Below are 26,868 nucleotides of genomic sequence, written 5' to 3' on the forward strand. Positions count from 1 at the left end.
CAAACGAACGAACGAAGGAAGGAAGGAATGAAGGAACGAAGGAATGAAGGAAGGAAAGAAGATAAATAATTATTGTTTCCTACTGTCCATCTTGGTTTCTCCTCAGCTGGTTTTGGCTTTCCAGTTTCTCTCAAGCCGCTTCCTTCACCTGAAGCCTGGGGGAAGAATTCAAATGTTTAATTGAACTGAATTTAAAATAACAAGATGCTTTTTTTTAATTTCCTTTCAATCATAAAATTAAAACAAGACTATACATAGATATCAATTTTGTTCCCAACATTAGATTTGTGCAGTCCATCAATTTTTATTGCATGCAACTAAAATACGTCCTCTTTCTGCATAAAATGCTGTTTACTCTCAGTCACAATAGGCAAGTTATTTAAGTAATAACATGTGTCACAAAGAAAAGTCTTCACCATGAAGTCATTGAAGTTAAATCATTTATTTTGTCTTTATTACACAGAAACTGGTTGATAAAAGAATATGCAAGATAGTTAAAATGCAATACATGAAGGTCACCTTTCTATCATTCCATATTGTAAAAGTTTAAAGTACATTTCATTAAACAGAATGAATTACATTTTTGAGTCATAAACTTAAAGATTTGTTTCCCTTTTCTTTCAGAACAGCAGCTGTAGTTGTTTGACAGTGATGGTCTAGTGTTTGTAATGTGTGTGTGTTCTGAGTGTTGGTGCAAATCTGTACTTAGAGATTTGGTTTGACTGAAGTCAGCTGTAAAGGAATTTAGAAAGTTAGGATTTTTCTTCTTTTGTGTTTTTGACACCTTCTCAGCTTTTGAAACAGATACATTGATGTCATCAAGCTTTCTGGGAAACATGCCGCAGCAGTGAGAGAGGTTATCATTTGACATAAGAGACGCATCCTGGATTCACAAAGCTGTCATTTCCACCTGGAATGTGATTTCCCATCTAACCCCAACAACATCTGAAGATCTGATGATAACAAGCGCTAAAATGTTGAACCTTCTTCTGTCAGTCAAGACAAGGTTTGGTGGTCTCACAGAGCAGAGCAGCTGCGGAGGTCGTGTTTTGCAAAATAACAGTAAAGGCTGCTGGTGGGCTGCAGAGAGGCACCTGTGTTTATGTGTGGGTGGTCACGGTCAGTGCTGAGAAGGCCGCTGTCAAACTCTGAACTGTTTCAAAGTGAACATTGATGACCACTGATGTAACATGCTAAAAAAGTAACCACAGACCAGGAAACATTCACTACTGCTTCTAACGGGAGCATCTATCTGCAAGTTCAATGTTTGCTTAATTTTTCAGATCGGTTGAACCTTTGGTAAATTAATATCTTTTTCTTCAAAGTAAATTATTGCAATTTAAAGATGAATTTTTGCAGACTGTTCACAAAGTCCCTCTCTCTTGCGGATCTCACTGTGAAAACACGGGCTAAAAATCATGTCTCTCCCTGTGTCTGATAAGAGCAAGACAGAGCCGCTAATGTTGGCCTACACTCTGAGAGCACACCGGGTGGGCTTCCTTGCAGGGGGAAATACTTCACAAAGGAAGTCCTACTTGATAAATGAGTCTTTGTAATGTTGAATACAAACTGTAATCCCATCAACTAATGATACTGTGCGGACTGGGAAAGTATTGTTTTGCTGGGAATGTAAGGAGTACTTGGCCAGTTAGCCGGACATGATAATGATTCGTGTACATCAAAACACAACCAGTATGGTACGTCATTCCAACGCTGCTCAGAACCAAAAACAAAACAGGCAGTTTCACCAGTGCGCCTCCATCTCCTCCTAAAAGATCTCTGCAGTGGGTGCTGGCATATTGAGCCGATGATGTATTTTGGAGCCAAATCGGGCACAAAAATGATCTGGCTTCCTCTTCGGCTAACCAAAAATCACATTTAGGTTCCTGATGACATCAGGTGGGTACGAACACAGCAGACCAGATTCTTGTGCGGACGCTCACAGCTATGGAAAGTTCAAGGGATGTAAGAATGTTCAACATCATGAAGTCTCTTGCTGCTCTCTCGCCCCTCGCTGTGTGGAGGTGTTTTAATTTTAAAGCATGTTTCAGAATCAGCTGACTTCAGGTGTTGCACACAGCGGAGACACTCAGCTGGGGGCTGCAGCTGAGTGACAGGTCTCCAGGAGCTCTTTTTTTTCCTCCGCCACCGGACTGATTCTGACCCGGTTGCGCTCCCGGCTGACACTTTACCACATTTAAATGCTTATTGTTCTCAATAAGAAGGAGAAAACTGGACACTATGGGCGTCATTTATCAATCTTGTGTGAAAACCAAGCGGAAACCTGCGGTCTCAGAATATGAAGCACATGCAGAAGTTTTATAAACTGCAATTCATCAAGCATCCACTTGAGGCTGGCTGCAGGAACAGAAACCACATACACACCCATTCATAGAGACGATCTTTACAGCATTAATAAACATGTTTACAGCCTGGTTCAAAAAACGGCTAATTTCTCTATCGGCACACACTGTCAGGGGTTGAATTTTGCCCAAATAAGGACATGCCTGACTTAACTGACAGGTGGGAACACATAGCTGTTGGCTAAGAAGCTCAAACCCCGCCTCTTTACGTCACACTTTTTTGGATGAGTTCAGCATTTCCAATATGTCTCCCTCTGACGATTGGCTTCAAAACAGCGCTTCAGAAACAGATGGGTGACGTCACAGATACTAAGGCGAACTTTACTGCAGACAGTCACCAGGGGGAGCTCTAAATATATAGGCTTCACTGTTGGGGAGCTGCCTGACATTCATTTCTTGACACTTAATGGCTTGAACAGTTAAACATAGTGACATCATGGCTTACATGCGTTTTATTTTGAAAAGACCCGACAGACTTGCCAATCAGGCCCAGCTGGATCTTCTTTAGCTAATAGTCAATCAGTTTGAAATGTGTTCCTAATTTCTATGAAATGATCTGACAAACACTCAGTTTCTTCTCCCCTCCCGTCATGCAGCATCACATGTATTCATGTTTTCAAAGAGTGATTTGTTCCCAGTGTCACTCACCATATCTGAGTCATCTTCGTCGTCCTCACAGTGTCTCTCAGCAGCGCGGGGGTCTGCCACCACCCTCAGCTCTCCGATGACCCCCTGTCACAGAACCAGGACATGCAGTTTAGATGTTTGATGAGTCAAGTGATAATGTCAGAGCAGAACTTCTTCTCACACAAAATGTTTTTATTTTCAGCATCCACACATGGAGGGTTATCCATCAACTTCCTGCCTGAGATATTTATTTGGGAATTCCCTCTGTCCACGTAATGAGAGAGGCTTTTGATGTCTCCGGTTTTATCCTGCGCCTGTGAAGTACCACCATCTTTGTCCCTCACATACAATCTGATACATGTTTCCCACACACAGGATACTCACACAGATAGCATGAATGCTATCCCTCAGCCCATCAAAGGACCATTAGCTCTGTATGAGGAGGTGGTTTCAGAGTTATTTGAAGTCGACTCTTCAGGACACATTTATGTCCTGAGAAAAAAGTCCAATGGACGTTTTAAGAGGGCTTTGAAGATAAATCGAAAAAGCTCTTTGACATTCGAACCCTGGCTCTACAAAGGCTTTTAACGTGGGTACAGTTCTTTTTTAGCTTGTACAACGTTTTGCACACATGTTAGGGTCCTTTCCAGCAAACTGCTTCAGATCTTCAGAATGACTCTTAGTTCATGAACAAAAAGTCTCAAAGATCCTTTCAGCATGATTAATACAGAGAAACAAGGACATCCACTTCCTGAACCCCTGTCAAGAATGGAAAGTCCGTTTTATACAAATAAAATGTTTTATATTAAAGTGCCAAAAACAAAGCTTGCCAAGACTTTATTTGATTTGGGAATTATATTCACAAGACCTCTCGAGCTGTGGGTCACGCTATGGTCACTAAAAATACACACTGCCGAAATCCTGAGAGAGGAAACATGGTTACCTTTGATTTTTAAAATAAGATGTTTATAAAACATCTTTCTGACAAAATATCCGACCAGAAGGAAATACCAAAAATGGTTTGGTGTTATAGAAGACTTACAAAAATTATTTATGATATGATGAGCAGCTGTCTGCAAACATGGCTTTAAAAAAGATTCAAATTGGGGGAAGCTCTGAAACCTTATTTCAAGGGCTTTGGGGCAGACGGGCAGCACTTGGGAATTAGATATATCTTGCATAGTTGTGTATTCGATTAGTAACAATCACTGTTACTTAAATAATTGTGTCTATAAAGAGAAAAAAACTTCTTCCTCTATGGCTTTATGGCCTAATACAGTCTAATTAAGAGAACAGGAAGGTCCTTTGTTTTAGGAATTTCATCCATTAGCAATACTTCACCAAACTAAACACTGGACACAGCAAAGAAAAGCAACTTTAATTTTTTGAGAGTAAAAGAAATAAAATGTCAAATGATCTACGTCACTTTTCTTTAAACACTTCAGTTGCTCCAGGCTTTCATTAAGTATTTTTCAACCTCAGTCTGCAGGCCTGCAGTTACATGTTTCCTCATGCAGGTAGCCCTGGGTGAACTGCCACAGACCTTTAACTGCTGGGGTCAACAGTTGTTGCGGTCAACTGCTGGGATTTACAACAGTCAAATGACTGAAGTTAATAAAATCCCAACTGTGAGCTCTTCCAATTATTTGCAGACTCCTCTCAGAAGATAGAGAGCTGTTTTAGACGTTTATGTTGTGGTTTAGAATAAGCCAATTTGAGCAATTAAATCATGAGAGAGTTATTCAGCCAAGATGTTACACATGACTGGAAACAGAACATGAAAACAGGAAACTACCAACCTCAAACTTCACGCAGCAGGAGACCTCTGTGCAAGCATCATTTAGTTGATTTTATTCTTTGAATAAGTGCATCTTCATACATTTTCATATAATGTGGCTCCTTGATGATTTCATGTCCTGATTTTATGGTCCTGAATGTGGTTCAGTGTAAAACAAAGCCTGTACACTCACCAGAAACTTATCAGGATCAGCTCCTCCAGCTTGCCCAACAAAGACTCCAGCTCCAGCCTCCAGCACCATCTCATCAGGGGATCTCTCAAAGCCCATCACCTGAGGGTCTGTGTCACAGTTGAGGTAGAACATCACCTTGTCGTCTTTCACAGCGATGGCAAAACGAGTCCAGGTATCCCTCATGGAGGGAACAAGGAACCTGGCTGCCTCGTAGGACTGCTGCGAGTCGGGCTCTGTGTAGTACAGGATGACATTTTGGTTTCCGCCCTGCACAGCAGACAGTTTCACTCCCACGTACATGATCCGCTGTGAGGAGTCTGTGACGGAAAAGATGATGCCGCCCCTATCAGAAGTGGGTTTCAAGTTGAAGATGAGGGCGAAGTCTCGGAAGAATGGACTGGGCAGGTGGGCGCGGGCCAGCTGGCCTGTGTTGGCATCAGGACCAAAGACGTAGCCAGGGCTGTTATCGGGACCGTAGACCTGGGTGATCTCATTTGGAGGAGGATCTCCAATCAGCTGCAGCAGGGAGACGCCACTCTCCTCTAGAAGGGGAGAAAAAGGATGTGAGTCTAAAGTCTGCAGGAAACAAGTGGAGGTTAGCAGGGAGGGCTGCAGGACAGGGTTTCATGTTAGACCAGGATCAACCAGGCTGCAGGACAGGGTATCATGTTAGACCAGGATCAACCAGGCTGCAGGACAGGGTATCATGTTAGACCAGGATCAACCAGGCTGCAGGACAGGGTATCATTTTAGACCAGGATCAACCAGGCTGCAGGCAGGTGACTGAAGTGAATATTCCTGAATCAATGATTGTTTCTCCTTTAAGAAGTAAAAAAGATCAATTAACTATTTAATCACATGTAAATGTTACGTTACCACCGCTGCCATGACCTCAACTGTGAAGCTTTTTTGAGCATCTCCACAACAGCACCTCTCCAGGGGACCACAAACAAACATTTTATAACGTCTAGACTGATACAAGGCTGGACATCACCAAAAAAAGCAAAGGAAAGGCCAAGATGAGACTAACAAAGAAGATTACTTCAGCAGACAAGGTCTATAGACCGAAGGAACACAGCCGCACAAATCGTCCTTCTGTCAACTTAAAGGCCTCTTAAAGCAAAATCCAGATGATATTTGAAATGTAAATGTGACCTCAAAGTTGATTGATTAGGCTCCTGAAGTATCTGAGTTCTTATAATTCCACTTTCAAGTGATTAAACCATGCAGAGCTACAGCCAATAGATGTACACTCTGCAAAACTTAGGACTTAAATAGTAACAGACCACATTATAGAAAAGTCTAATTCTAAAACCTGAAGTTTTTTCATAATCTTGACCTTGGATCAATGTACTGTATGAAGAATATTTCAGAGATAATTATTTTTGTGTCTTATTCCTGAAGACACTGAAAAAGTAAAACCCTCCACAGACCTTAGTGACAGCTGCTAAATGTCGCTGCTCGAGGGCACGCAGGGACCAACAGCTGGGCCTCCTGCATATCTCTGCTCGCTTTTCCATCACCCTGGGTGACTCTGGCGAGGACACTGCATAATCATTTGAGGCTATTAGGAAATACAAGGAACACAAAGGGTGATGTGTTCTCTGTCAAATACAGGGAGGAGACTTTTTTCTCTAGAACCACACTGGAGTCAAAACCTTCAGATCAAAAAGTAATGTTTCCTTGCTGAAAGAAAAATCACTGTTTTGGAAGAACACTTGACGTAGCGTCTGCTGCTTTGAAGAAATGCTTTGCTTTACCACCTGGTGGTTAATGTGCAAGCTCCATTGCTGGGTTCAAAGCCTCCCCACTGTCCTGAGTGCTGGAGCTCAGTGGGGTCGGCACTTGGCTTTGTGCAGAGCTTAAACACACGGGGCGTTTAGCTGAACCCGAGGTCCTGCTTTCTGCTGCACGACCACAAACACCAGTCTGAATGTTGCTGCATGCTGTCTGAGAACTGAAGATGCTTTCATTTGAATCTGAGCTAACAGAGAACCCAGTCAAGCTGCAACAGGACAGCAATAAAAATACTTTCCAGTGTTACCATACAGACTCCCTCTGAAAGAACCAGAGTGTCATATATGAAGACGGTTCATCACTAAATGCGTCACACGTTTCAACTTGTACGGAACTACTGACATTTATTAAGATGTCCCACAAACACCAACACAATCTGAAAAGCACTTTAAAAGGTGTATGACATGTTGCAAGAAATGGTTTATATGGAGCGACTTCTTCCCATTTTTTTTGCGACTTGTTTTTTTGTTTAACCTGTTTAACATTTTGTTTTAAAAAAATAACCAAGCCATTCAAAGAGATCAAAATGTTGTGTCTAAACTGAAGCACGGACATCTGCCACCAGCCAAGGTTATTATTCTATAATACTGTACGACCTACACTATGTAACCAGCAAAGACATGTAGAAGTTAACCTGCAAGAAGGACTGAAGGGTGGTGGTGCTAGCTCTGCTGATTTTAGCTGCACTCATAAAACCAATTTTACATTGTTACCTGCAGACTCTGGGATCCCAGGTAGCCCTGTTGAATGTATGGTGCTAAACTAGGACTGTTTTGAGTGTAGTTTCTTATCCATGACTAGAAAATGTGAAGGTTCAGAACATCCGGAAGCGTAACGCCTGCTTTAAAAGCAGTCAATAGCTGCAAATCCATCAGTCTAAATATTATGGACACTTCAAGTGTTGCTTTTGTCAGTTGAAAAAAAACCTCAATGATCCTTACTCCCTTATAAAATATATAAAAGAGGAGCTGATCCTTCAAAAGACTCTCCACCATGAAGTGACCTTAGATGGACTGTTGGTCTTTGACAGCTGCATGGATGGCAGTAAACAATAAACTGTCATCTGCACTGGGCCAACCAGATGTTTACTCTGATAAAGTCAGAATGAGAAACCTCAAGGGTCTCTTCAGCGGGCCTGTGCTCACATGTCTGAACCTGGCTCCCTCTCATGAGCATGGTCTCTGCCAGAGAGGGGTTGAAAAAGGCAAAACTTTGTAGTAATTCACTGGTGAAATCCATCATGTGGGAAAGCACGCCATCTTAATTAGTAATCCTCCCTTTATGTGGGCTGATGCTGACATGAGAGATCACTTTAAAGTTGGAACCATGGCTGAGCAGTTATTGCAACTATTTCTGCAATGACAAGTAAGGAGAATGACTTTACTTTAGATGAAAACCTTTGCAATGACATAGGCTATGTCTCTTCTTGCTGCAATTAACTTTCTTTAATAATTAGCACAAAATGACATTTCCTCTGTGTAATCAGCAGCTAGGTCGTAAATAATGTTTGATTTGCGTGCTGATTAAACTTCAAAGTCTGTAATAAGCTGGAATGTGAGGCAGATCTCCTGGACAAAGCCCGGTTGTCTCTCAGCAGGCAACATGCATAACCACCTCTTTCTCCAGTTGTCCAAACATCTGATTTTCTTCTGCATTCGACAAATGAGCAGCAGATATCTTCACATGTGCCCTCACGTTCTGCACCACTCAAACCCCTCATTAGAGACACGTTCACCCATAAGTCATCACTCAGTCTAACCAGATGTGCGCTCTTTAGGAGAAGTGACCGGAGAATAGACACGTCCATGTGAACCAGAAGACGATCACACAAAAATGCAAAGATTTCAAAGCTGACAACAAATCTAATTTAGGTAACTTGTGCAACTCTTCCACATGTCCCTTTAAAAAAAAAAGAATACTTGGAACTGTAAATGCAGACAACTTCATTACCAGATCTAAAGCACATAAGGTTTGACCTGCTTTCGACTTGTGAAGGAATTCTTTTGCTGAGGCCTGTTCAGTGTGCCTGCTTTGTCAGCGAAGGGCCGGGCCAGTCACTCCTGCTCAAAGATCAAAAATGGTGAGGTATTCAAAAGGTTCACCATTAGCATTTTAAGTGCAATCTCAATTCAGGTTTTCCAAATAGCTTTTGTTAACCAGTGACAGCTTCAAGGCCAATCGAGCTTAGAAAAGGACTGTTGATGAATGGAGGGGTGCTGGGTTTATGGCGTGTCAAGAAAGCGGCTTACTGACCAGGAATGAGGCTTTTTCTCATTTCCAACCATCCCAGGACGGGGTACCACAGTTTGTGATGCCCTGATGATAAAGCTGTATATACAGTGTGAGAATGTTTAAACAGTGTGAGGCTGTATATACAACTTTGGGGGGAACAGGATTCTGTATTATCCATGGGAAAGCATTAGGCCATCTGGTTGATCCTCGAAACATTGTGGTTTCTTTCACTTCCATCACCGTTTTAAACATCCCTGGAGGCCTACTGACAAGGCTCATAATCTTCCTCCTCACTCTGCAGAAAAAGTTGTCAGTGGTTTGTGTTGGAGGGTCAGAGTTCAGCTATGAAGACAAGAAAATTGAATCATGATTCACTGTGAAGTACCCGGTGGAATCAATACAATGCATCAAATTTAAACGCAACAATAAATGTTTTGATATGACAGATGCATCGTAGCTTCAGATGCCTTTAAAAGATTTCTTTGCATGCAGCAGCACTTTTATAAACTATCTTATATGCGAGTGTGTGTAAGTATTCTCTACTTGCCTTAAAACTAACGCTGACTTCTCTGACTAGGTGTGAGATCTAATGTTTCACTTAACGGGAGAATAAAACGAACACAGGATATTTCATATGTCAACACCATGCATCCATTTTCCTGTTTTGGCAATATTATTCAGACAGCCTCTGGGCAAATATTGCCGTATCTTTAACCTGATGATGCAGAATGCTTGGAAAAAGACATCAAACCAAAAACCACATCACAGGTCAGGAAGGAGACTTCTTGTTGGCTCAACCCAAGACTGTAATTCACAAACCACACAGAGGAAGACGGGCCTACCACAAGCTGTGCCCTTTATTCTTCGGAGAAGGAGTAACATGATACGGTTCAAGTACTCCACCTGTAAGAAACAAAGTTTTGAGGAAACATGCAGAGTGTAAACACACCTCACACTGTGTGCTACCAGCTTCATAACTCATGTCTTTTGTGACTATGGCTGGAAAACTACACAAGATGTTACAGATGCCAGTTGGAAGTCTTTAAAGTAGATTTAGAGCTATTTCAAAATACGCTCCTTCAAAACTGTTGAAAGTGTCACAGTTGGGCTTTTATCCAGTTTGAAACATCCCTGTGTTTCAGTGTTGCACCCCTGTCTCAACAGTTCTTGTTTTGTACCGGCTCATCACAAACCAGGGGGGGGTAATCAAGTTCCTGGCAGCAAAGAAGCTGGACTACACTGTGCCCATAATTGGAACCCTCCTGAGAGCCAACTCAGAATGATTCCCTGGCAAGAAGCCCGCTCAAGAACTGGAGGCAGCTTTGGGCTTTCCTCTCATGACACACAACACCAATCTCTGCTCGACAGAACGGTGCAAATCAGTGTCAGACCACCAAAAGGTAATACAAGCCACAAAACACAGACTAAATATACACAGACAGCCTGATACCACCAAAGGAGTGTTGTTTACGTTAAAAAGATAGCATCCTTTCATGTACCCAGACCACCGCTGAGGCGGCTGGGGACAGGGTTTAGTTTCATTACAAATAAAGTGAGGGAGAGAGTTTTACCTTCAAGAAACAACCAAAATAAATTGCAGCTGACCTCTGCGCCTTGATATGAATGACTGCTCATCTTTCGAACAGGAGCCTGGTAACCATGGAGAAACATCATTAAAAGGGCTATTGTGTGCTAACAATCCTGTCTTACTACAGGGGCAGCCCCCTCGTAGTAAAAGGATCAAATCTGACAGATTTCTTACAAAGTTTCCACTCACTGATATCTCTGCCATCTTCCCACAGTAACCTCCCTTATGTACACACATCAGCAGGCTACACACACACACACAGACACACACACACACACACACACATTTTAGAGTAAAACTCTTTCACTGTGTTTTTAGCTCCATACTCATGGTATATCAAGAGACATTCCAGCGTGACAGGTTATAGTTAAATGATGTGGGAGTGGGATGTTATTAAAGCCCAAAACAAAAGCAGAATATGTGTGCCCTACTCCTACACATCAAACAAACACAGCTGCAAACAGGGGGAAGTTTCCCATACACTGAAGAGTACGTACTCTGATCAGAAAACAAGTAGCAAACAGACAAAGATGAAGTGGAGTATAACATTTAAAGGCAAACATTTACAGAGCTTTGGGACATATTCTCCTTGGCTTGTTATGTGTTACTCACTCATCTTTACGTATAAGCCTGCAAATTTGTTAACCAATTTTGAAAATATCCCAGAATGCTTCAGCAAAACTTTGAGGTAGACACACAAGACTGTTAACAGAAACCATGTGAGGGTTTAACGCTCATAGGCAATATCTAACTGATTGAGAAGTTCATCAGTAATCTTCTGGATTCGGGCAAAGAGACCACCCAGGGACCGTCGTCACTCTACAGCAGAATAATTAGTTACTATGAGTCCTGTAAAGCTCAGAATTCAATCTCAACCATCACTTCAACAAGTAATGTTCATTGTTTCATTTTTAAAATCCCTGTATTTGAGTGATTAACTCCAGATGGTCCTGACTGTCTCTCTGAGAATGATTTAGTGTGACTGAAAGCACTAAAGTGATACCTTAAGGCTCGTCTAACAGTTGATACCCAACACGCACATCTGTGTGGTGAACCAGCCTCTGGAGAAGCCGACCTAAGTGAAAAAAATGGCGACAAGATCATACTTTTAATTTCCCCTCAGGTCTATGTGCACATAGAAGTCGCTACATGTACCTGGATCTTTTTTGAGCTTTCTAAGCACAAATATGGAGTTGCTCAAAACTCCTCACACCTTGTCTATCACTTCTTTCTAACCACTGAGGTGTGAAGCTATGCAAAAAAAGAAACAAAAGGAAGAGTGCACTTCTGTGTCTAGACAACCTCAAGTTTTACAACCCCCCAAAAAAACAGAACAATCGCCTCACACACCAACATTTCAAAAGTTGAAACAATTGGAATGAATTCAAATCTATTCTGGCCCCGATGCATCACTTAGTCATGCAACCTCAGACATCATGTCCACTCATGTCTGTCAGTGAGGCCAGCTGTCAAAAAGATAGAGGCACTGTACAAAGACACAGTGACCAACAACCAGTGATATGAACAAAGAGTGGAGAGCAAAGGTATCCGACTTCTAGACCCTTCTGTTGGTTACCTGGTGCATGCAGTGTTCCTGTTAGTCCCATAGACTGCTTATAAAACACTCTGCTCGAAGTGAGGCCGCCACAAAAACTGCTCCCCCTAGTGGCTGGCTGCAGTATAGGTCAAAAACTCTGTCTCCCCCATTCATTTGAATGGGGCTGCAGTCAAACTTTAAAAAATAAATACACGTGGTATGAATGTTTCTCACATCCGTATGCTGTGGTGATATGTAGTTATTATTTGACTGTTTTGTGTTCAAGGCCTCTTTTTTTTTAAAGTGTCTTTTTCGTTAGTTATTAGAGGTTAAAAAACTGTGTTTTACATCCAGTTTTACTTTGATTGACAGCTGCCGTAGAGGGAAACTTTGTAGGACCTCAGAAACACATAAATTCCCTACTGCGTAGACTCTAGTTGCAGAATATTTAGAAGATGGCAGCGTTCTCGAACGGGATAGTTTGGCTTCAAAACCGTACAATCCAAAAAGGCGGAGCGATGCTGTCCATTATATATACAGTCTATGGTTAGTCCTGGAAAAAGAGCCCAGGTCTATATCAATACATTTAAAATGCCTTACATGTTCTACTTTACTGTCACTCACAAACTTAAATAAACACATATAACCCTTTTGATCCAGCATTGCTGATTACTTGAGCTACTTCAATCAACATCAAAGATAAGATAAAGACCATAAGTTAAGCTCATAAGACTTGGGACCTCCTCTAAAAGGAGATGGCACATCTCAAGGTGTTTATCCCAATGAAATAAATGTCTTTCTTTCTAGTACAATCCCTCAGCACTTGGTGTTGAGTGGGGTAGGGGTAAGCGCTTCATTGGGGTCTTCAGGTGGGCACCTTCCTTCATTGGTGTTTCGTTGATAGGCCCTCGACACCTCTGCAGGGCTCAACGGCGACACCTGGTGTCCCAGGTGTGCCCCCCTCTGCTCTTTCCCCCCTGGTCATCATTTTGCAGCCCAGATAGGGTCCTTTCTCTTGATCCACAGCCATCTGGTGCTTTGTTCGGCAGCTTCCGAAATTGATTTGATAGCTTGTCTGCAGGCCTGTCCTCGCATTCCCATTCCCTTTCCCTTGAGGAACTTGGAAGTGGATGTGGCAACAAACCCTCTATATCAGACCTAGACAGGAAGCACTTGGGCACGCTAGTCGCGTAGTTCTGCCTAGGCTGCTATGTTGTTGTAGACCAGGTCTGGCCTGAGGTTTGTTGTTATGATCTCAGGTGGGAACACAAGTTTCTGCTCTAAATCAACTTCCATTCTCCAGTCCCTGGCCACATCTAGAAGGGTTACATCCACTCTGGCAGGTGGTTTTTATATAAGATAAGATAGAACATCATTTATCTCAAGGGAAATTCCTATCAGCTAAATTCATCTCTCTGGTGTTTGCCATGCCATAATAATTGGTCTGCATGCATTTTTGAAACATCAGTAACCAGCAAATGAGACCATTTCATGCTTCAATACACACCACGACAAATTCATAGTTCACACACATCACTATAAAATGAGCAGAAACAAGTGCCTTGACTGGGAACGCTTACCTTCAACTACTGCCCAGCACACTGATAGAAAATTACACCCCTCTTAAAACCACTGATTCAAACATGACTGCTTCCCATGCTCATTCCTTGACAGAAAATGCACATCAAGCTGCCCGCACGCCACTCACTGTCAGAAGAGACATGCCATGCTACATGCCAAATTATCCACAGTATTCCATGCACAATGTTGTTAACAGAAGATAGGCTTTCATCTTATATCTAGAAGATTTGTGAGGGCTGATAGAATAAATCAAACTGAGCAACATTTTCACCAGAACAACAACGAAACATCAACCATGCCTGAAAAATACTGTGAAAATAAGTATTTCGTTCATTTGAAATAACTGTTTGATAAACTGGATGTAAACACGGGTTCTCTGATGTGTTTTCTGATGTTACACCTGGGCTGTTAAAATGGAAAAAAGTCACTTTCAATTCTTCCTTCTTTGGTGGCATGTCATGTTTAAAGTTTACATGAAAGTTTTGAGCATAATGGACTGCATGTCTGTCGATGCTGTGATAACACTGGAGGACAGTGTATACAGAATGTAGAAAACCACATGTGAGCCAAATATTACCCTTGGAATGAATCACCTTGAGAGGAAATATGCTTCAGTAGGTTTGGTAATGAACCACAACCTGACTGTTCTGTGTGTGTAGATGTGTGTGTTATAACGACATTCAAGGAGGGAGTCACATGCCAACCAAAGGACAGGGGAAACATACATGCAACAGCTTAGGGAGTGCTGGTACCAGGCTTGTTAGAACTTCCTTTAAAAAACAGACACACAATCTCAAAGCATGCTTTTTAAATCCTAAAATATTTTCCTGTGCGTGGGAACCAAGACCTTGGGAGCTTGTTAATATCTTTGACTGGACTGACAGGGATGAATGTCAGTATTTTGGGGTATGGGTATTTGGTAGTGGGTGGAGACACCAGACAAACTGGGTAGTAGGGATTTTGAAAACTGGTTCAAAATGAATCCAAGTCTTGGATTCATTTGAACCAGTGATTACCTTTCTTGTTACTAACTGACAAGCACTGATAGCCATCATCCTGCTTGTCAGGTAAAGTGTGGCACTCCACAGGGAGGCGTCCCTCATCCAGGAGTGCCCAGCAGCTGTCCTGCAAGACTTCGCAGAAACTCCGGCAAGGCAAAAGAGGCAGCTGGACCAGAGAACTGCACTTTGGTACCAAAAGAAGGCAGAAAAACCACTCCAGGCTATGGTGGCATTTTGACTTCAGCAGCCATGACCATTCATTTAGGAGAACCTGGACTTCTTCTACACTAGTCTGGTTGAAGTAATTAGGGACAACAAACCTTTCCCCGACCATGGAGGAGCAGAAAGGAAGAGCAGTGTCTAGCAGCAAGCACTGTGTGGATTCTTGGAGTAGTGCTGATTCAGCTACTTCTGGGTGGCTTTCAGCTGTCGGGCCAATGAAAGTTGCTTGGCTAGGTTCTTGGTCACTCAGTGATGATAGAGAAGGATAAAAGCTATGACCTGTTACGTTGGTAACCACGGTCTGGCTAGAATTAAATGTTTGACCAGGTATTTGAGTTTGGGCAGCTATGGGTATCAAGGTAGTGCCTGGTCTTTTGATAGCTGTCTCTGCTTGGGTAATATAAATTGCAGGGTCATTAGTTGGAGATTGGGTTGTTGGAATAGTCTGGCTAGCTCTCTGGAATGCTTGGGTAGGGAAAGCCTCCCTGTTGGCTACTGATTCATCAACTGGACTCTGGAATCTAACTTTCAGATTTCCTGTACTTCTATTGGAAGTTTCCAAAATAATATCAATATGTTGCTCTGGTTTTGTGCTACCAGGATCATGGCCCTCATCTATCCTGTCAAAAACTATCTCGGTGCTATTTTGAACTTTGAGTTTGGGATCATTTGATTCTGACACTGTCGTGGCTTCACTATGTAACCCTCTTAAATCAGTTGGCATAACTTTTCCTTGTTGGTTTTCCTCTATAAACCCTTGTGCTTCAAAGCCAGATCCCCAGCTATGGTCAGCTTCTGTTGGAAATCCAGACTGAGACCTCAATTCAGAACCAGACCAAAGAGGAGGTCTCATGTCTGGTGCAAATTCAGGCCCAACCCCAGATCCAAGTCCTGATACATTTTCTGAAAAAATTAACTGATCAGTTCCTCCAGAACCCATACCCATGAGAGAAGACTTGCCATTACCAGATTCACGGTTTCGAGATGAAATCCTTGCAGATCCCTTTTCTGAAGCAGGCTCATTGTCCAAGTGTGTTGTAGGCAATAGAGGGGTCAGTTGAGGAGCCTCAGTGGTTCTATCCCAGGTCTGCACAACTTTAGCAACATCATGCGCCTCATCAATGATCTCGGCTCCAACCCTTGCAATACTCTCTGGTGGTGGTTCTCCACTGCCTGCTGGACTGCCAGACCCCTCATGTTCCACTGTTGGGGGCAGAGCTGTTGTACCAGTCCAGGACCAGAACCAAGCACCTGACTGGACCGGCCAAAGGGCCAACAAAAATAAAACTCCAAATTGAGTCCTCATCCTAGGTATGATGTAAAGTCTAAAAACACCTCCACCAGCTTGATCAGGCTTCCAGAGTGAACTATGACATGTCCATAGAGCCCCCTCACACACACTCTTTCCAGCTCTGTCTCCAAACACACTCCACTAGGCAGAGAGGAAAAGTGAAGAGGAGTGCCCCATTCAAGAGAGTGAAGGGGGATAGCAGGAGGAGGTGTGCTCCGTATTGGCTGCCTTGGCAATATTTCCTCTCCTGACTCCTCCTCCCCCCTCCTTCTCCTTTTGTCACAGCTCTGAAAAGCGATCTCTCCTGCTGACTTATACCTTAGAATTACAGCAGCCTTTCCTCTCAGCGTACAATACTGATGCTTTCAGGGGTTTAAAGAGAGGGGGCAATTTGTTCCTCTTGACTCGGTTGCTTTGTTTAAACATGATAATAGGACAACTACAGATCTAGCTTTTAAAAGCTGCAAAATGTTTGAATTTACAGTGGAAGGAAAGTTTTGACCATGTGATTTGATTTTAGCTCTTGGCAAAGAGAACTAAATCAATTCTGATCTGAAGATTTGAATTACAAGGATTAAATAAGTCCAATTTCACTGCAATGATGCAACCAATAATTCCTCAAAATTGTTGAATAAATACCTGCAATTTTTAAAATATGATCTAAAAATAACATCTTATTCTAAGTAAGAAAATTCAATGGAATTAATGTGGAAGTCTTCTCAATAACTCAATTAAAGAAAAGTTAACAATATGTAAAAAACAAACCTAAAAAAAAACAGAATCTACTGGAGTCTGAGAAAGATTGCAAAATGTGTCTCTTCACTGAAATCAAGGAAATGTCAATTTGAGGCATTGCATCGTGAAAGTGTGGTGACTTATCTCCTTCCTCTAGTTCGGATTCATCCACAACCTTAAATCCCAGCATACATTGTCCTTGCTCTACATGGTGTCATCCATTGTTCAAACCAGTTCAGACCCCTTTTCTTCACTGCTCCGTGGTTACACAGTAACTCAGGCCTCACTTTCTTGTCCAGACTAGTTTCTCATTCTGGCTACGTGATCAGTCGACAGAGACCCTCGACGTCTGCTGACAGAAGCTTAGTGTTAAAAGGAACGAGAGGTTTGTGCAAGTGTCTCTCTAACAGGACCAGGGTTTACATTAAGGTTGGTATTTTGTGCATGTAACCTCAGTTGTTCATAGAAAAGAACTCTGGTCATTTGTGCACTGCAGGCCTCAGTCCCTGTAGAGGTTGCAGATGTGAATGTTAAAATGTATAAATGTCTTGACAAGAGCTTGACAACTTTATCCTGCAGCTCTCCGTCACTGCCTGGGGTCAGTGATGATCCAGCTGACCTCTGTCTGCAAGATTAAGTCTGTTTGGTCTAACGAAGAGGAAGGAGGAAATGAATAGAAAAGTCAGGCTGCAATACGTATAAATAAAAGTGTTATTCAGGATTTAGTTATCTGTTATTAATCAAAGGCATTAACGTATATAACACCTTTAACACCAGAAACAGGTTATTTTGCAACATTTGCCCTGATTAAAATTAATGAAAGAAAATATGACTTTAAGTCATGTGAAAAGAAGCAGCTTTTGGGCAAGCATGAGCTGAAACTTGTGACTGTCTTAAGCAAGTGTCTGACTTTAGTTTGAAAGAACATTTGTCCCTTTGAGGAACAAACAAGAAAACAAGTGGAAAATGTTCACAAATAAGTCTATTTAAGATTGCAGATCAGAGGCTTTTTTATCATAGGTTTACACAACCTTAAGGGGCTTGGTGTAGAGTGTTAGGAAATGTAAAAAAGTTGACCCTCTGGGCTTGAGAGAGGAAACACTTTTAACCATGACACTGTCTACTCCAGAACTGTCAACAGCTGATGGTTTAATTACAAGCAGTGACTTGAGAACAAAAAAAGAAGATTGACAGATTTTTGTGGAGAGAACAACTCATGAAGAAGTTGAGAAAGTGACAGAGTCAAGATGTTTCTAGAGATATGAAAAGACTGCTCATACCGTTTCTTTGTTTGGTCCAACTTGGTAATAAAAGCTTATTTTTAGTTATTCTTTTATAAAAAGACAACATTCAGAGTACAGTCCTGGATAATAAAGCCTGGTGTAATAAATCTCTGTCGTGTGAAAGTTGATGATTAGCTCCAAACATCAGCTCTGCTGTCTAATGGAACCTTTGATTTTGATTAGGACTCAGGTTAGGATTTTAAGAATGACATTAATATCAGATGTATTATAAGGGTAACTGAAACCAGATCAGTGTAATCTATTTCACCTCCAGTGGGTTGATTTTCTGTGTTTTTAACTGAACAAGAAGCTAAAACAGAATTCCCAAAGAAAAAACAAAGTACTAACAAAGGCATGTCTCGTCAGAAGACCAAAATCAGAGAGATATTATTCCACAGATGACAATACACACCCCTGAAGGTATTTCTGTGACACTGAGGTGAGATTATCCAGATTTGGGGAATTTTCATACACATTTGGAGAGAGGGAAACTTGCCAAAAGCATGGGTGGCCAAGGGCTTATACAATGTCACCTCTGCACAGAGAGCTGTTTGCTTTTTGAGGGAATAACTTGACAGCCAGAAGACTAAATTGCACTTAATTATGATGGTACCACTGTACCTTTGGAGTGACATTTTTTTAGCACACGTAATCCGCCCTTATCAAACTATCAACATGCCATGAACTTTGTCAAAAGTCTGTGTCAACATTCCCTTTATGTCTGCTGCTGCCCGCATCCAGAACAGGCTGGAGAGTCATAATGACAACACAGAGAGAAGATTTCCTGTGTTGAGAAGTGCCGTTTATAATTGGAACAGGTAATTACAGAGAGTTGAAAAGTTTGCACTACACTCAGCGAACAGAGAGAGGAATGAAAGATATGCATCTCCTTTAACATACATTATACACATCCTTCTTTTCTGTAGAAATCAAACTCAAGTATGATGAATGAGCATGTGTTTTTTCAGGGTGTACATACAAACCTCCTTGGAGGATTATTCATTCAATTTAAGTTGGTTTTTTTTGGACAGCAAACACTGCTTTGTCAAATGTTAATGCTGACATGGAGTGTCTTTATGTTAAAAAGATACACACATTTTTCAATACTTGTGCCGGTGTGCATACTGCAGGCACAAGGCCAAGAAATGACAGTGGAGATGTCTTAGCTATTGGGTAATTGTACATCATCCAAGTTGCCTTCTGTTTTACACACAGTGGTTCGTTTTTGGAGATTCCTCTGCACTTGTGTTTTACAAGTGTTTCAGAACTTCCCTTTAACCCAGTTCACACACAGGTCACCTGCTGACAAACCGCTGCTGGAGGACAATATTCTCAGCAGGGATCTCCAGTCATCTAAAAGGCCTGTTAAACCACATTATGAGAAATTGGAAGTTTCAAGTGTTGTTGGCGCGTAAAGTTGTGGTTGCTACGCTTGTACGACCAAACTTTAGCTCCGTGTCTCCATAACAAGAGGTGATCTTAGTGAAATATAAAGGAAGTAGCTAAAGACATAAGTAGCATGTGAATGACAGGAAAATACAAAACAGTCCTCAACATCAGCAGGTAGACATCTTCAAAGATCTATCAATTCCTACAAGTCTCTAGCTGTGGTGTCAGTTGTTGAGTTCATTTTCACTTCTGTGATTTTACAAAGCTGTACATATAACTTCATGAAGAAAAGAAAATCCTCGTTTTTAAAGCACTGGGGACATTCTGCACAAGGGTATGAATTGTAAAGTTCAATAATGTCCACAATGTGCAGAATCCTGGGGTGTTTGAGCAGGGGACAAAATGAAATTCCTGACCTCCCCAGTGTCTAACCTCACAATCCACAGACAAAAGACTGAAACCTAAGACCAGGAATGGGTCGGAGGACTGAGACCATCAATGGGAGGATGAATGATCGGCTAATTACAACAACAACAAAACCTGCTGAACATAATCCACAAGGGGGCAAAGGGGTCCAATTATGTGTCACTACACAGCGCTGTTTTCTGCCACACTCACTGTCGTTCAGATATTGGATTTCATGCACACAGTGCCAATTTCATTTGTGCTAAATAGGGATGTAAGGATATATCGCAAGACGGTAAAAAATCCATACAAATAAGGGTGGACTAAAATAGATTCAACATAATGTGTATCTGGATATTATTTTTAAACAGTAGAAGGTGCTATCTGCATTATACTCCGCTTGTTCAACATCATGAAGTCTCTTGCTGCTCTCTCGTCACTCTCTGAGTGGAGGTGTTTTAACTTTAAAGCATGTTTCAGAATCAGCTGACTGAAGGTGTTGCTCACAGCAGAGACGCTCAGCTGGGGGCTGCAGCTGAGTGACAGGTCTCCACGAGCGCTTTCTTTCTCAGCCGCCGGACTGATTCTGACCCGGTTGCGCTCCTGGCTGACACATGACCGTGTTTAAATTATTATTTTTCTCAGTAAGAACGAGAAAACTGGACACTGTGAGTCTGAAATCTGATCCTGTTCAGTTGTCCTGTTGCAGTAAATCCACATGTTGTAGTCTGAGTCTTCACTCTATGACCATGCGTCCACTGAGATTATTTATAAGCTGCTCCTCACGTTGATATCATAGACTGTAAAAAATATGGATGTAGGATCTGTGACGTCACCCATCTGTTTCTGAAGAGCTGTTTTGAAGCCAATCGGCTGCGGCAGCCATATTGCTTCTGTCGAGCCAGTGTGACGTAAAGAGGCGGGCTTTGAGCCTCCTAGCCAACAGCTGCAGTGTTCCTGCAGGCAGCTGTGCCTCTCATTGGAAGACTGGTAATCTCAATATCTTCTAAATTACCAAATTAGAAAAAAATTCACCCCCCTCACAGTGAGAGGACATCGAGAAATTAGCTATTCAGACTACACTCATCTTTTGTACCAGGCTGTAAACATGTTTATTAATGCTGCAAAGATCGTCTTTTCCCCATTCATGTGTATGTGACTTCCGGTACTTCCGGAGCCAGCCTCAAGTGGATCCTTGATGAACTGCAGCTTTTAACACTTCCGCATTGGACTCATATTTTTAGACCGGAGGTTGCCGCTTGGTTGATATTCAGCATGTTAACATGTTGAACTCCTCAATATGATCTGTAGCTGTTTAATACAGTCAGTAATATACACTGTGTCGTGAAGGAACATTTGATTTAGGGGAAAAAAACACATTTGTAATTATTTTTGACATGAAAAACATTCATGTTATTTTAATGATTAAACGATAATTGATCGTTAACATTTCCAAAGATCGATCAGGGAAAATACTTGAAATTTACATCTCTAATTCAAAGAGATTGACCTTATCTGTTTTAATATTTAATACTTTAATTTGGGAATCATTCACTTTCCATTTCTCTATAATTGTTCTGAAAATTTTCCATCAAGGTATTTTTGTACGGGGATTTTAGTGTTTTTACAAGGTGCTGAAAAAAAGTGTGCAGTGGTTTTATTTGAGTTACAACACACCTTAAAATGAAAACGGATTACTTTTTTTTACAAAGAAATATAAGAGAACAAATATATATTAGAACTGTACATATCTGAGAATTGAAATAAAATAATAGTTATTTAAATTTTGAGTTCAATCCAGTTTTCCTGAAAGCGTTAGAGAATGGTGAGTGAATCGTATCGTGAACCAAAAATCAGGATTCAAATTGAATCGTGGGTTGAGTGTATCCTTACATCCATAGTGCTAAATATAGCTTTCATTAATAACTGAAGAACATATGCTCCAAAATCTACGACACTGCTGCTGGAAAATTAGTAAAGAGGACAAATATACATTTCATACCTTCAACGTAAAGTGTCACTGAAGTCTTTAAAACATAATAAGCTCTGATAAGGGCTCCACTCATGAGGGCTACACAATACTACCAAAGCATCTAATACTGATCGTTTAAATCCTGTACCCATAAAATGTTTTAAAGAATGTCTTTCAAATTATTTTATCATCACAAATCTCCAAAGCACAGACAGTTAACATGAAGTGTTACTGCTCTACAAACATGAGAGGTACAAACTAGACACATGTTAGGACACAGGTTAATAACGAAATAACGAGTGGGTGCATTCTCTGCAGCCCGTGGAGAAGCCAGAGGGCCTTTTGGCGACTCTTCCTGCACCTTCACTGATGTTATTTCAGCAAGTTGGGGTCATTGACCTCTCGCTGTGAGTCACGGTGTTTAAACGAGCATTAAGCTCTCAGGGCTGGGAGTTTTAGATGACACAAACACACACGCACAGATTAGGATATGCACAGACACTCAGGGACGACCCTGCATGTGTGCAGACACACACACACACAAACAAACAAACGTGGGCTGCAGTCGCACAGCATGGCACAGCTGAGCAGCAGAGTAAACAGAGAGATGCAAACAGACACAGCTCTAGTGAACATATGGCTGAAACACACACACAGACACACACACACACACAGACACACACACACAGACACACACACACACACACACACACACACACATACGCCGCACACAGTCCCCTGCCTGAGTTGCAACCACACAGCATGTCACAGTTGGGCAGCAGCGTAAACATATCTCAGTTTGAATCAACCACAGGAATAAAAACACAGAAGGAAATGTAAAACCATCATCTGATCATGTCAGAGTCTGTGGATCCGCTCACTCTGCATGCTGCATTTTTCTGCTTTTCTCAAAAGTTCCATCCTCTGACCCTGTATCCCTGAGCAACAGGTCACAGCAGCTTGGTGAATCACTGTACAGTTAAGGGACCATTCATGGCTTTAGAGCTAAATTTAAGGCCTGTTGTGAATCTTGAAAACAGAGTGCAGTCGCTGATCTCATCCCCTCTTTTAAAGACACAGTCAGCAATCTGTGATCACGTTTAGTTATCCACTCTCACAGGAATGATGCCGATACATTGTTTGTCCAAGAATGTGACCTTTTTCAGTAAAGATTAGACTCTCTAGAAGGCAAGCTTAGTTGCTCCATTTTGAAGGACAAGTATTGGTCCATCAGTTAGATCAGAGGATAAACTGCATCAGTCAGACTCTAAAACAAAGGATATATCCATAGACTGTAGAAAGTGTGGTCGTAGTGTCAATGAGGGAAACAACTTGTAGGACTAAAAATTGTACAGGTACAGAGACCTACACTTTAATTGTACCGGAGGAGCTAAAAACTGCAGTTCATTGAGGATCTGCTTGAGGCTTGGTCCAGAAGTATCAGGAACCACACCCACCAATTCAAAGAGATGATCTTTACAGCAGAAATAAACATGTTTACAGCCTGGTTCAAAAAACAAGTGTAGTCTGGATAGCCCATTTCTCAATCGGCACACATTGAATTTTTTTTTTTAACTTTGAAAATATTATGATTATGAGTTCTCCAATGAGAGGCACAGCTGACTTGATTGACTGGCGGGAACACTGTAGCCGTTGGCGAGGAGACTTAAAGCCCGCCTCTTTACGTCACACGAGCTCGACAGCAGTTAGGATGAGTTTAACCTTTCCAATATGGCTGCCGCCGACGATTGGCTTCAAAACAGCGCTTCAGAAACAGATGGGTGATGTCACGGATACTACGTCCATTATCTAAACAGCTTATGGTTAAAACCTGCATATAAACAATATTCATGCATGTAACAAGGTTAAAGCTAATGGAGCTTGGCAGCAGCAGGCTGTGCTCTGATATTCTATTGTATATCCTGCTTCTGTAGTGCCCCTCTGCACAAGACAAATGTCTGAATGAAAGAGGCTAATTCAAGTGACATCTCCAAAATCTCTAACCAGTGAGTGTGTGTCACTGCGTGTGTGAGACAGCCACAGAATGAGAGAGGTGGGGGGTAGGCTAACAGAACGAGGGTCAGAAGGTCACAGCTATCAGATTAGGGGGGGGAAAGGAGTCCTGTTTCCCACAAATAGAAACTTATCACAGTCTGTGAGTGGCCTGCAGGAGCAGGTTGTGAATGAGGAACTTTTGCCTGCAGAGTAAATGCCTCTCATTCAGATGGGATGATTATTGTAAAACAAAAGCCCTTTAAGTTTCTTCAATCACTGTTAGATCTGCAGAGAGCTCGGGGCATCCTGACTGCATGACACAGAGGCAAACAAAGGTACTGATGTGGACTTCAAATCTGCAAAAAATTAATCAGGGGATAGGTGACAAGACACTGAAGAATTATTCTATAGAAGTGAGTGACTTGGAAACACTCCTCCAATGTACATGTTTAGACCACTCATGTTAAGAATGGTCACGTCTTAGTCCTGCTTGGTGAACTCTGTGTGAGTTCGGGTCGTAGCCAAGTACAACGAAAGAGCTAAAACCAACTTAGTTTACATCCTGTGCAATCAGCCCGTGATGCTCTACAACATGGATGTAAACAAGCACAGATGGCGGATGGCATTCCACAGCACGGCTTGGTTTATTAGTATTTTGATCTAATAAATGGAGTTGAAGTTGTATGTAGGCTGTGTCTGGTTAAACTGACATATAAACCCTTGACCACGGACCAACTACACGCTTCGGAGCATCCCTACTTAAGACTTAGTACGTTGTGCTCAAATGAATTAATCTGATAGTCTGAAAGCTACTGTTATGATGTTTGTGTGGAGATCAATGCTAACTGAACACAGAGAATGATTACAGCCTTGACTGCTGCAGAGACTCTCTTCGTGTGTGTCCCTAAAGGATATTCAAAGTTTTGGAAAATCCCCATTAATGTCAAGTTTTAAGTGAACCTGGCTGTAACTCTAACTTAAACCTTCCACCAGAAACCTCATCACATGTCAGAGTTCAGTTCAGTCAGTTTCATTCAGTTGTCATACACTTTTATCAGATCCCAGCAGGTACTGAATGTAGGAGCCACTTTTTGTCTTGAATCCTTTAAGAGCTACTGAAAGCCTCTTCAGAGAGTGCTGGGCTGCATCTTTGAAGCATTTCCACAGAACAATCCGGTATCCCGTGGAAAGAGACAGACAGTCAGAGCCCTGCAGGGTTCCTCACAGTCCTGCTCAGGCAAGCAGAAACAGCTTGGCTGTCACTCTGAATAAGACACATTCCATAACAACAGGAGAATATGTAGCCTGTGGTGCCTTAACTACAGTTACAGTTACAGAGAGGGATAGAGCTTTTACAGTATGAGGGATAGAGGGGAGGAGCAGATGTTTAACCATCTCTGATGCAGCTAAGAAACGTTTCTCTCTAAAGTGTCACTAATGAAGCAGAGGTGATCAAAAATACACAGCTCTGTACAGAAATTGCCCCCTGTACATCCCACCTCGTCAGAAACACTGAGACTAACTGGTTCTTTGTTGACTCTAGCTCAAGATCTTATCAAACCTTGTGAAACATGCATGTTTTTGGAACTGCTTCCCACGAAACTGCAAAACGGGGTTTTATTAAAGTAAACTTTACAAACTAAATAATTCCAGGCATATCCATCAAGATGGATTTATTTGAAGACGTCCAGAAAAATCCAGTTCCACAGCAAGATCATTTTATAATCTAAGTTTTAAAACTGTCACACAAATAAGAGGAACGATCGTTTTAATGCTGTAACTTGTAACATGACATGAGCTGCAGGAAATGACCATTTTACACTGTCATGGTTTCATCCTTCAAAACGTTCCTGTCAGGTCTGCTTGAAGAGTTCTGCTACCTGTAATGACTCCACTAATTACTGCACTGTCAGGCCGGAAATGTCTACACTGTAATTGGCCCATGATGCCCCGGGAAACGTTGTCTTAGCTAATGACAGACACACTATCAATGTTTCTGCTTTAAACTAACTTCACTGACTGAAAAACACAGAGAGGTTAGCTAAACACGTTTCTTTAGTATCACCTGCCTCTAATAGATGTTTACCATCTAACTGTGTTTGCAGAGGAACACTTCTTTCCAGAGTTGTGTTGATGGTTTAAAGATGTTTTGTAAGAGTTTGCAAACAATCATGGTATTACTCCCCTCTCTAAAAGGTGTTTTGCAGCGATGATGGAGAGGAAGAATAACTCCTGATCTGTAGAGCCATGAGAGACACTGATGTTCCTACAGACTCACTTGAGGTAAGAAGAGCCATAGAGCTGCATGGAGCCGTTAGGGAGAAGATGATGTGTTATTATCTCTCTGCATCCTCGGGGCAGTGAGGTATAGATGTGGGAAATAGCTCCCTCTACTGTCCCAGCATCTAACCACAACTGTCTTCCACTTCAACAGTCTGTTCTGCTTAATGCTTCTCAATACTGCACACTGCACCTTTAAAATAGAAAAGACGACAGCAGTTCTTTGCTTTTAAAAAAAAATTAAATGTAAGAACCCATGCAGACTTTTTTCTCTTACTTTTCAAGATTTAAAGTTCACCATAATCAGGAAAACTGACCGTTCTTTCACATTCTTGCTTCTGAAGACAATACCAAATGACCAAAAGTAAACCTTAGTAAAAAAGGTGTTTGCTTCCCCCCTTAACAAAAACACACCTGTGGAAAATCAAACACTACATCCATACGGCCTGTCAACAGCAAACAGCAGCTCGCTGCAGATAAGGCACGTGCTCAAAATACTATCGGAAAACAAAATACCTTCCCCTACCTTAAAAAAGGCTCTGAGAAGTGAATGTTTACATTTGTGAATGATTGTGTACAGTGGTTAGGTAAGAGGAAGTG

At 41.7% G+C, this 26,868-nt stretch overlaps 1 protein-coding gene across 4 annotated transcripts in view; it reads right to left on the reverse strand.

The window, feature by feature from the left end:
• col18a1a (collagen type XVIII alpha 1 chain a) overlaps positions 1-26,868 on the reverse strand; it is a 91,940-nt gene that overhangs the window by 29,988 nt on the left and 35,084 nt on the right. For 2 of the 4 annotated variants that reach the window (XM_034694653.1, XM_034694654.1), the window contains exons 3-5: positions 4,961-5,502; positions 3,012-3,095; positions 84-155 (exon numbers count right to left, since the gene is read on the reverse strand). In XM_034694653.1, the coding sequence (XP_034550544.1) occupies positions 84-155; positions 3,012-3,095; positions 4,961-5,502 (698 nt within the window). Of the gene's footprint in view, positions 1-83; positions 156-3,011; positions 3,096-4,960; positions 5,503-15,884; positions 16,380-26,868 lie in introns of those variants that run through there. The other 2 variants (XM_034694652.1, XM_034694651.1) reach the window with 2 other exon arrangements.

Source organism: Notolabrus celidotus, chromosome 10, assembly GCF_009762535.1.
Source record: "Notolabrus celidotus isolate fNotCel1 chromosome 10, fNotCel1.pri, whole genome shotgun sequence".
NCBI classification, from domain to species: Eukaryota; Metazoa; Chordata; class Actinopteri; order Labriformes; family Labridae; genus Notolabrus; species Notolabrus celidotus.